The sequence below is a fragment of the Triticum dicoccoides genome, chromosome 3A, assembly GCF_002162155.2.
Source record: "Triticum dicoccoides isolate Atlit2015 ecotype Zavitan chromosome 3A, WEW_v2.0, whole genome shotgun sequence".
In the NCBI taxonomy this organism is placed as follows: Eukaryota; Viridiplantae; Streptophyta; class Magnoliopsida; order Poales; family Poaceae; genus Triticum; species Triticum dicoccoides.
The window spans coordinates 519,724,950-519,737,010 of record NC_041384.1 but is presented as its reverse complement, the minus strand read 5'-3'; the positions used below and the strand labels follow the sequence as shown (position 1 = coordinate 519,737,010).

At 47.7% G+C, this 12,061-nt stretch overlaps 1 protein-coding gene across 1 annotated transcript; it reads left to right on the top strand.

Moving 5' to 3' along the window:
• The first annotated feature begins 8,287 nt into the window (after window positions 1-8,287).
• On the top strand, window positions 8,288-9,897 carry LOC119271936 (anthocyanidin 5,3-O-glucosyltransferase-like). The gene has a single exon (XM_037553569.1). The coding sequence runs from the start codon at window positions 8,334-8,336 to the stop codon at window positions 9,768-9,770; it is 1,437 nt and encodes a 478-aa protein (XP_037409466.1). The 5' UTR covers window positions 8,288-8,333; the 3' UTR covers window positions 9,771-9,897.
• The last annotated feature ends 2,164 nt before the right edge of the window (window positions 9,898-12,061 follow it).

Here is a 12,061-nt window from a genome sequence, read left to right as displayed (position 1 = left end):
AAAACAGAACAGTCTGTAGCAATCTGGATAGTTCGAATACTTCTATAACTCCAAAAAATCTGAAAATTAGGACAACCTAAGAAATTTTTTATAAATCTTCTGCGCAAATAATCAGTATTTTATCACACTTCTGTTAAAAATGAGAATTGTTTTCCTGAGCACAAAAGTTTCTGTTTTTCAGCAAGATCAAATCAACTATCACCGTAAGCTATCCCAAAGGTCTTACTTGGAACAAACACTAATTAGAACATAAAACCACATCTAAGCAGAGGCTAGGTAAATTATTTATTGCAAAACAGAACCTAAAAAGCAAAAACAAAAATAAAATTGGGTTGCCTCCCAACAAGCGCTATTGTTTAACGGCCTTAGCTAGGCATAAAACACTAATAGATCTAGGTATTGCCATCTTCGGTATGCAATTCTTCCATTACACACTTATAATCCTTAGGAGATTCTTTGGTTTTATCAATGATCAAACTCCTAGGCAAGAAATCTATAAATTCATTCGTGGCAATTGGTTCCTTAATAATATCGAAAAAATTGGGGTGAACACTTATCGATTTGAGATCTTCATTTTCTTTACTAGAAGATTCACCCTTATTCTTAGGAACGTAAGTAAACTTGGCAATCTTAGTAGGAGGAAGATTTTGAATAGTTCTAACGGAGGAAAAACGAAACCCAAGTTGGTAATAATATCTTCTAGTTGCCAATTCTAGTAGAATCTTGATCAATCTTTTCATTAACTATGGGTTCCTTTTCCCTGAGATTCTTTAAAGTAACTCCTACTTTAGATCCATATTGAGTAATATGATTATGAATCTTTTTATACAAATTTTCAATCAATTCTATAGTAGAAATTTTATTCTCAATAATATCATGTCTTTGAATCACATGTTCCAAGGTTAAAACGGTTCCATTGATCAAAAGAGGTGGGGGCCTAGCAAATCTTTCATGGCATTGTAAGGATCAAAAGTATGGCTCCCCAAGAAATTTCCCCGGTAATGGTATCTAGAACATATCTATTCCAACGAGTAATTCCCACAGAAAAAATGCTAAGAAGAACGATAGTAGATTGCTTTCGAGTATATCTATTTTGAGCATTGCAAATTATATACCAAACATCTTTTAAATTTTCTCCTTCGCTTTGTTTAAAATTGAGGACTTCATTATCAGGAGTTCTCACAATAATGGGATGACTAACCATGGGAGTGAAACAAGCGATCAAACGTGCGAGCACACAAAAAGCAAACGAAGAAGACGAATGGAAGAGGGGCAAAGAAAAGGCAAATCTTTTCGAAAATTGTTTTAGAAGTGGGAGAGAGGAAAACGAGAGGCGAATAATGTAATGCAAGAGATGAGAGTTTATGATGGGTACTTGGTATGTCTTGACTTGGCATAGATCTCCCCGACAACGGCGCGATAAATTCTTCCTGCTACTTCTTGAGCTTACGTTGATTTTTCCCTTGAAGAGGAAAGCGTGATGCAGCAAAGTAGAGATAAGTATTTCCCTTAGTTTGATAACCAAGGTATCAATCCAGTAGGAGACAACACACAAATCACGGAATACCTTCACAAACAATCAATCAACTTGCACCCAACGCGATAGAGGGGTTGTCAATCCATTCACGGTTACTTGCAAAAGTGAGATCTGATAGAGATAGATAAACGATAAAGTAAATATTTTTGGTATTTTTGGTTTATAGATCGGAAATTAAAAGATTGCAAAAATAGTAGATCAGAAACTAATATTGTAGATCAGAAACTTATATGATGGAAAATAGACCCGGGGGCCATAGGTTTCACTAGAGGCTTCTCTCAAGATAGCAAATAATATGGTGGGTGAACAAATTACTGCCGAGCTATTGATAGAAAAGCGCAAAGTTATGATGATATCTAAGGCAATGATCATGAATATAGGCATCACGTACGTGTCAAGTAGACCAAAACGATTCTGCATCTACTACTATTACTCCACACATCGACCGCTATCCAGCATGCATCTAGAGTATTAAGTTCATAAAGAACGGACTAATGCATTAAGTAAGATGACATGATGTAGAGGAATTAACTCAAGCAATATGATGAAAACGCCATCTTTTTATCCTCGATGGCAACAATACAATATGTGCCTTGCTTCCCCTATTATCAGTGGGAAAGGACACCGCAAGATTGAACCCAAAGCTAAGCACTTCTCCCATTGCAAGAAAAACCAATCTAGTTGGCCAAACCAAACCGATAGTTCAAAGAGAATTACAAATATATCAAATCATGCATAAAAGAATTCAGAGAAGATTTAAATAATATTCATAGATAAGCTGATCATAAATCCACAATTCATCGGATCTTGGCAAACACACCACAAAAAAAGTATTACATCGAATAGATCTCCAAGAACATCGAGGAGAACATGGCATTGAGAATCAAAGAGAGAGAAGAAGCCATCTAGCTACTAGCTATGGACCCGTAGGTCCGTGGTAAACTATTCACGCTTCATCGGAAGGGCAATAGAGTTGATGTAGAAGCCCTCCGTGATCGAATCTCCCTCGGGCAGGGTGCCGGAAAAGGTCCTGATATGGGATCTCAAGGGTACATAAGGTTGCGGCGGTGGAAAATTGTTTTCGTGGATGCCTCTGGTGGTTTGGGGATATATGGGAATATATATGCATAATAATTAGGCCAGGAGGTGCACAAGGGGCCCACAAGGGTGGGGGCGCGCCCTACCCCCTGGGCGCACCCTCCATCCTTGTGGCCGCCTCGTGGCTCCTCCGACTTCATCTCCAAGTCTCCTGGTTGTCTACTAGTCCAAGAAAAAACATCGCGAAGGTTTTATTCCGTTTGGACTCCGTTTGGTATTCTTTTTCTGCGAAACTCAAAAACAGGGAAAAAACAGGAACTGGCACTGGGCTCTAGGTTAATAGGTTAGTCCCAAAAATAATATAAAATAGCATATTAATGCATATGAAATATCCAAAACAGGTAATATAATAGCATGGAACACAATCAAAAATTATAGATACGTTGGAGACGTATCATCACACAAGAGATTGAATTAAAAAATTAATCCAATGAGAAGATTACAGATCTTTTGCAATAAGAGGAAATCAAATATTACCAAAGATCAAAGGTCGACTTCACCTTGCAAGGAGACAATAATACATGATACTTCGAATTGGTTTCAATGGGCGACATAGGAAGAAGTGTATTCCCGGTCTACAACAAGACAAGGGGCCGATCAATGGTCAGGCAGAGCTCAAAAATTATATCACCAAAAACTACGATTCTCTATTCCAGGCGTCAGATAAAGGAAATTCCACCCTTGACATGACCCGAACAGAGGATATTCCACAAAATCACGACAGAACACTAAGATATACTCACGCACCTCTCTTTTAAGAGGAGGTGAGAGATGCATGTTTCAAATGGAACACAACAAAGCTCCAGGCCCTGATGGCTTCCCCACAGAATTCTATTAGAATTTCGGGTGTGTCATCAAGCCTGGCCTTTTGGAGTTGTTCAATTGTCTTTATGCCAGCCAACTTGACCTATCCAGTCTTAATTTTGGCGAGATTAGTTTGTTGCCAAAATTTAAGGATGCTGGGCGGATCCAGCAATAGAACCATATATCTCCTTAATGTCATCTTCAAAAATTTCACCAAAGAGGCTACTATACGATCAACAGGCTTGTTGACTATGTCATCTAACCATCTCAAACGACCTTCATGCAAGGAAGAAAAATACTCGATGCTATTGTAATCCTACATGAGACGGTTCATGAGTTGCATAAAAAACAATTAGTGGTGTAGTTTTAAAGATTGACTTTGAAAATCCCTATGGCAAGGTTAAATAGTTGTTCATTCAACAGGCCCAGAGAATGAAAGAATTCTCCGATAAATGGCACTAGTGAATCAGAAAATTTGTTACTCTAGGTAGTGTGGCTGGCAAAGTCAATCATGACATAGGCCATTACTTTGAGATGAAAAAAAGACTACGTTAGATTGACCCCATGTCCCAAAAGTTATTTAAAATAACATTACTATTGACATGTTGGCTATTCTGATTGATCACACCAAGTAGGACGGGCGGATTCCATGAGTAGAGGCACACCTTATGGATGGTGGCCTCTCTATTCTTCAATATGCCTATGGCACAATTCTTTTTATGGAACATAACCTGGATATGGCTCAAAACTTGAAACTTTTGCTTTCAAAATTTGAGCAGATATCCGGCCTTAAAATTTATTTCCATAAAAGCGAAATGTTCAACTTCGGAGAATCCAATGAAGAACGACTGATTATGCTGACCTGTTTGTGTGTGCACAAGGCTTTTTCTGATTAAATATTTGAGAATTTTAATTCATCATCGATGTCTTACAAATGCAGAGTGGAAATATGTAGAGTAGCGATTAGAAAAACGGTTGAGCAGTTGAAAAGGCAAGTTGCTCTATGTTGGAGGTCGACTGGTCTTGATTGATTCTGTCCTCACAAATATGGTTCTCTATATGCTTTCTTTTTTCCAACTCCCGAAAAGGGTCTTGCAAAGGTTGGATTATTTCAGATCCAGATTCTTTTGGCAAGGGGACAATAAAAAAACATTCTAGCTAAATGGAGTGTGGTTTGCAGGCCAAAAGACCAAGGTGGCCTTCACATTCATGACCTGCGGATCAAGAATGATGCTTTACTTAGTAAATGGTTATTCAAACTACTTACTAGGGATGGAGTTTGCCAAATCCTGCTACGCAATAAATATCTAGGCTAAAAGGCCGTGTCTCGGGCCTATTGGGAACCTGGTGACTCGCACTTTGGGCTGGTTCGGTGGTGGCAACGAAACATCATTTTTGCTTTGGAACCTTCCCGATAAAAAAGACGGGTCGAAGATTCAGTTTTGCAAGGACAAGTGGCTTGGTAATGCCAGTCTCGATAACTTTGTATGGCATTCTTTTGTGATAAGAATGACACGCTCAGTTCATTCTCGTCCGATATTTCTTTCAGGCGGTTCCCGATTGGATTCGATTGAGCTTACACAAGGAGGGGATGTGTTCTACTAGAATTTCACTACATCTGAGTCTTTCCCAGTCCAGTCTATGTATCGTGCGCTCATGCATTCAAAGGACCCAATGGGTATAACAAGAAAATTTGGAAGTTAAAGATTCCCCTGAAAGTTAAATCTTTATGTGGCATATTCGAAGGAAAGTTGTACTAACCAAAAACAATCTCATCTGTGCAATTGCCAAGGAAGCAAGAAGTGTACTTTTTGTACTAACGAAGAGACAACCGAACACCTTTTTTCAGTGCAAGTTTGTGTGTTCTACACGGTCAGTCATCCAAATATCAACTAATTTGTACCAGCCCATAAGTGTTGCCAATATTTTTGGTCATTGATTGGATGGTATTCCAATTATGTTGAAACCGCTAATAATGGTGAGAGCATATGCCTTATTATGGTCACTCTGACTATGTAAGGATGGTTTTGTTTTTAATGGCAAGAATTCTTCTCCTTTGTAGATTATTTTCCCTTATACGTAAACACTCATTTTGTATGTGATCTTCGCAACAATGAAGGAATACGAACCGTTGATCAAGGTGTTGCGTCTACGGCTGGAGTGGGTGACCAGGGAGTTTTTTACCCAACATGAGTGGCAGCATAATCTCCGGATCGATCCACCACCATCTTCGACATAGGCATATGTCAGTCCTATATGACTATACCGTTGCCGATGTCTTTTTTTGTTAGACTGTTGGGGTTTGATTATGTGCATCTTTGTTATGCAACATTTGGACGTTAGACTACATTTTAAATTAATAAAAGCATTTTTCATCAAAAAAAAAAAGATAGACAACTGCCTTGTCTAAGTTTTATAAAGCTAGTTACAAGGCCTTCTGCAAGAGAAAAATTATCTATCGCCCATATCGCGTGTAGTTAGCTCGGAACTTCACAAGGGCACGTAAACACGGGGGCACTTACCTCCCAAGCCGTGCTGCTCGCTCGACTTGCGGCGCAATTCATGAAGTAGTTGAATCCTGGGTGAGGGCACAGTAAAATAAAAATCCCTCAAAACCCTATAATTTTGAACAATGTAACTTACAGTTTTTGCATATAAAAATGCCAAGTTTCAATACGTTCCACAGATATAATTTTAAACTAATTTTTCTGTCGTACACACAAAATAATTGATTTTTATGGTCACTCGTACTAAGTTTCAACATTGAAACTTAACATATATTTTTAAAAGTCATCAAAATATATTTAAAATGGATCATATTTCAAAGCGCTGGTCACGAGAAACACAAATATGAAAACAAAACCTAATTTAGATTTTTTGTTTTAAAACATATATAACTTTGAAAATAAAAGGCAGGTATAAGGGACCTGAGTGCCCCGCCCTTAGAGCAACTCTAGCAGACCCCGCATCCCGACAGCCCGCAAAACATATTTGCAATTCTCGGAAAAACGCCTTTGCGGGCCGGCACGGACGGGCCAAGTTGCAGACCCTGCATAACGGACCCGTAAAAAGGATATTCGTGGAATATGCTCTTTTATGGGTCGGCTTTGCAGGGTCTGATCTGGCGCAGCTCCTCCCGGCCCGGAAAACCTAAATTTGCACCTTAATTTGATCCATCATAATGCATTTCCTGGCTTTTTCAATAACAATGGATACACAATACATCGCCAAATCTTTACTAGAATAGCAAGATCAAAGAAAACAAGAACCACAAGTATGCATTTTAGAAGATTTCCAACTTCCATAACTGCTCCCACTAGTTGGATTAATATCTTCTCCATGCATTCATTGTTTATCTGCGGATTCTTGATTTTGCAATCTTCTTTCTTCATTTTTGGTTCGAAATAAGTAGATGCTGCTTCCCCTCTAGTTGCACATGCAGCCGCATCATTGCCTTCGATTCTTCTAAGGAGTGTGTCAACGTCTATTAAGTTTCTTCCTATCAATAAATTAATATATTCACCTTCCCAAAACCAAAATGAGCAGCCATCTTCCTATACACATGAATAAGCATGTTCGAAATGAGTTACCGCAATTGAACCAAAGAGTGAGCTATCAAAATGAGCTACAGCAAGTGCACGTACCCCGTCGTTTTCGTATTTGAAGAACACCCATCCGGGGTGCTTCGGCGTGCCTGAAGTTAGCCGCAGCACTGTCCGCGTGCAATCGTCGCACTGTATGAGTAGCATCGGCGAGTCACAGAGCCGCTGCGCGAGCGCCGAGCCCGGTGGACGGTCGGACGAATCCATGCCCGCAAATCGTCGGCGGCATCGGGATGACGAACCCGTACCTGCAGCTGCATGCTGTGATGCGCCCTTGCCGGGGCTGCGGAAGATGCTCCCCGACCACCCCATCGCTTGGCGCAGCCACCGGCGGCCGGAAAAGCCAAATCCAGCGGCCCGCGATGAAGGTCCGCAGGGGGGGAGGCCTCGTGCGTGTGGCGGCCTTTCGGCGAGCTCCTGCCGGCTGTTTTCGTCGGAATCTTGGGCGGCGGCGCGAGGGGGAGAGGGGAGGTGGTTGGTGGAGAAAGTGCGGGCTGAAATGTCTCTCCACCAACCGCTTCCGTTTATATGCAGGGCACTGCAACGGCGAGGGGAAACCCGCGAATACGTGGGTTGGGGCCGAAATTTTGTCGCGCCCTTAAAAATTTTTGCAGTCCATGACGAGATGCGGTGTCTGATCGGGCAGTTTTTTTCGTTTTAATTCGTATTTTGGCGATTATTTTGCGGGTCGGGGCAAGACACGGGTTATGCTAGAGTGCTCTTACTTGCCGCAAATCCTCGTCCGCATTTTGCCTTGTGATCACGCTGTGAAAGTTGGATAGGTGGCTAGCTGACACGACTATGTGATACGAGTGTGTATATTGCACGTGCACATTTGCATGCTACGTGTTGTTTGGTTATGGGTGGGTATTGGCTTGTCGGTCTAGCTGGCCAGTTTTACTTATATTTTATTTTACCCGTTGGGCACTAGTTAGAGTGTTCTTTTTTATTGCACTGTGTCAAGAAAAATCTCAAAATGCTTTTAAAAATTTATAAACATCTAAGGTAAGACAAGTTTGGCAAATATGGTGCTGCATTCTATGACAAAGTTAGGTCATCAACCAAACAGGTCATGCCGTATGTCCCGACACGTCTGAAGTAGCGCGTACGTGTTCTTCTGTGGCCCGCAACCCAACCAGAAGACCCACCCGCCAGCCGATCTCGAGATGCCCAGAGCGCTCGCCTGACGAGCCACGCATAAATTTGGACGAGAAGTGGCCACTGTGCATTTGCGCTCGTAATATCATCTCTTCCAAATTTCATTTCCCCCACAGCTCACGAAGGCAAGAGGCATGTCAGTTAGCATGACGCAGAAGACGGTGGTGCTCTATCCCTCGCTCGGCGTGGGCCATCTCAACCCTATGGTGGAGCTGGCCAATGTCTTCCTCCGCCTCGGGCAGGCCGTCGTCATCGCCGTTGTGAACCCGCCGGACAAGGACGCCGTGTCGGAAGACGCAATGGCTCGCCTCTCCACCGCCAACCCAGCCATCACGTTCCGCCTCCTCCCCGTGCCGTCTTGCGGCAAGGAACATTACTCCCACCCGGTCCTGCGCACCATCGACGTGCTCCGCGCCGCCAACCCGTCGCTGCGGGAGTTCCTCCGCACCCTCCCTGCCGTGGACGCCCTCGTGGTCGACATGTTCTGCGTGGACGCGCTCGACGTCGCCGCCGAGCTCGACATCCCCGCATACTTCTTCTTCGCCTCCGCGGTCGGAGACCTCGCCATCATGCTCCACCTGCCGTACTACTATCCCGCCGCCCCGTGCTCGTTCAAGGACATGGGCAAGACGGTGCTCCGCTTCCCCGGCGTGCCGCCGATCCGCGCGGTGGACATGTCGACCACGATGCTGGACCGGGAGAGCGATATCGCCAAGGAACGGTTGCGCCACTACACGCGGATGCCGAGAGCAAGAGGCTTTCTGACGAACAGTTTCGACTGGTTGGAGGCGAGGGCGCTGGAAGCACTCAGGTACGGCCTCTGCACGCCTGGTCGCCCAACGCCGCCAGTCTACTGCATCGGCCCGCTAGTCCTTCCTGGCCAAACGGGAGGGAGCGCCGGCGGGAGACACGCGTGCCTCGAGTGGCTTGACGCGCAGCCGGAGCGGGGCGTGGTATTCCTCTGCTTCGGCAGCCTGGGCACCTTCTCGGCGGCGCAGCTAGCAGAGGTGGCACGCGGGTTGCAGGACTCCGGGCACAGGTTCTTGTGGGTGGTGCGCAGCCCTCCCGAGCAGAAGGACGAGTCGGTCGAGCCGGACTTGCAGGCGTCGCTCCCGGAGGGTTTCTTGGAGAAGACCGCTGGCAGGGGCTTCGTGGTGAAGAACTGGGCGCCGCAGGCGGAGGTGCTGCGTCACGGAGCCGTCGGCGCGTTCGTGACGCACTGTGGGTGGAACTCGGTGCTCGAGGGGATCGTGTCCGGCGTGCCGATGATCTGCTGGCCGCTGTACGCGGAACAGAGGATGAACAAGGTGCACGTGGTGGAGGAGATGAAGGTCGGGGTGGCGGTGGAGGGCTACGAGGAGGGACTGGTGAAGGCAGAGGAGGTGGCGGCGAAGGTGAGGCTGGTGATGGCGTCGGAGGAAGGGAGCAAACTGAGGGAGAAGCTCGTGGCAGCCAAGGAGATGGCGGCGGCCGCTGTGAAAGACGGCGGGTCGTCTGACGTGGCGTTTCACGAGTTCTTGATGGACTTGGAGAAGTGCCGTTCAGAGAAGTCTGGAGAAAAGTCGATGTAGACTGTAATTGAAAGCGAGACAGGAGAGCAGTGTTGTTTCGCTTGCATTCCTCGTCTCATACCTCTTTTGCTAGTCCCAAGGTATCACGGAACTTCGTTGGAACCTCAGGAATCGGTATCAAAACCACACAGCGCTTTCATTTTGACTTTGGACTCATACGAGCAACTTCAAAGGACCGACCCATTTCATCTGTCGCCGTTTTTTTGGGCCGGCGCGGACAAAAGTAACGACCCAACGCATCGATCAAAATCTAAATCACGTCCGCATCGCGTCCGCGCCGATACATTTGTAGTCCAAATTTGCGGCCCAATGCGTCGGCGTGGACGCCGAACGGACGCCACACGCGCCTTCTCGCTGTCCGCGACGTCCCCATCTGACGGCCGTCCAACTATCCACTGCCCACGCAGTCAACTTAATTTATGACCACGGGTCCACACGTCAGCGACGGCGCTCGTCCATTTTTAAATCAACCATGCGGCGGGGCCGTCCTCATCCAAATCCGCCATCCACATCTAGCCAGCTCTGCTCCCCCGTCACCGGCAAACCCAAGCCACCAGAACCACAGCGAGATGGGGCTCTTCTTCGGCGCCGGCAGCAGCAAGGCCAAGGGCAAGGGCCCCGCCACCCCTTTCCCCGCAGAGTTTCTCCCGCCTCCGCCGACGCCTCGCCGGCAGAGGCAGCGCGTGAACGTGCCAGTGCACCAGGCGGAGTGGCACTGGCGGCACCGCCGGCCTCTGCCGTACCCAGACGTGACCCTGCCGCACGACTAGCATCTGGATCCAGATAAGATCCCAGTGCCGGCAGCGCCGCGGACGGCAGGGCTCACGCGGAGGAGGTGAGGCGCCAGCGGGCGCTGCTGACGCCGGAGCGGTGCCGTGGACGGCTAGGGCTCACGCAGAAGAGGTGAGGCGCCGGCGGGCGCTACTGACGCCGGAGCAGCACCGCGAGCCCTCCTACGCATCCGACTCGCCCAACTGGGCGAGGTGGTTCGCCTTCGAGCACGAGGAGGCGAGGTGACGGGGCGTGCGCAAGGTTGACCAGAGCGAGCCGCCGCCGCCGCTCATCGCCCACGAGGAGGACCAGGCCGCCGAGGACGCCTACCAGGCAGCCCTTGCGGCCGTCTACCGGGAGAGCAAGGAGGACGAGCGGTGCAGGGCGGAGGCGGCGAAGGAAGAGGAGGCTCGCTACGAGGCGGCAATGGCGCAGGCACTTGCCCTCTCCGCGGCGGGCGACTACGTGGTGCCGCCAGTGGCCCCGCCGTCCCCTCCCTGATGCCTCGTCAAGCCGGAGAAGCGGGCGGAGCCCGAGCCAGAGCCGTCCCCCATCGAGCGCTACTCCTGGACGAGAGTAGTGCGCGAGTGGGTATGCGCGCCGTTGGTCTGGATGGGAGTGACGCCGGCACTGGAGGCAGCGTACCTCGAGCACTGGCGCCAGATCCGGACGGCGAGTACCTCGAGATGCTCGAGCGCGACCTCGAGGAGGAGCAGCGCGAGGCCGAGGAGGAGACGCGCCAAGCTGCGGCTACACAGGCGGCCGCACAGCCCCCCGCGCCGGCACCGTCTGCGCCTGACATGGCCGCGCTCTGGAACACAGCGTTCTCCTGGGTCGGGCCGGCGCCGACACTCATCGACCTCACAGACCCCGAGGACGACGACGACGCCTAGGGCAGCGCGCTGCCTCGTAGTTTAGGTTGTTTTTATTTTTTTAAATGCAAATGTGGACGCGTGGACTCTCGTCGGCCTTCTGGCCGGCTTTATGTTTAATAATGTTGTTTTTCGTTTTTAATATGCATGCGTTATTTTTTTCTAGCGCCATCAAAATGGGTCGGGCCAGCGTTGGGCGCACGCACCGACCCAAACGCGGAAGCGGACATCCTTGTCTGCCTGGCCGACCCAAATGAACAAAAAACGAACAAAAGCGCCGCCTGTTTGGGTCGGTCCGTTGGAGTTGCTTTAAGATTGTTGTTTTCTTCTAGATTTTTTCGAACAACTTCGAGCAAGTCCAATGCGCCGACCCAAACGGATGATCTTTTTGTCTGTTTTTATCCATTTGGGTAGACTGTCCGCTCGGTGTCCACTCTCTTTAAGATTTGGATCCACAATGCGTCCAACGGCCGCCAAATATTTCATGTCCGCACGTAAATTTTGAAAAAGGCCCGCGGCCATAGTTCATGCCAGCGGACATTTCGTCGCCCGAAATTCGTGCCGGCACCATGCCAGTGCCGGCATACAATGCCAGCTTAAAAAAACACACCACACGCTTCAGCTGGTGCACTTGTGAGCGGCCGATGC

What these genes read in the sequence shown, in the direction of transcription:
- LOC119271936 (XM_037553569.1), top strand. Translation starts at nt 8,334, where the DNA reads ATGTCAGTTAGCATGACGCAGAAGACGGTGGTGCTCTATCCCTCGCTC.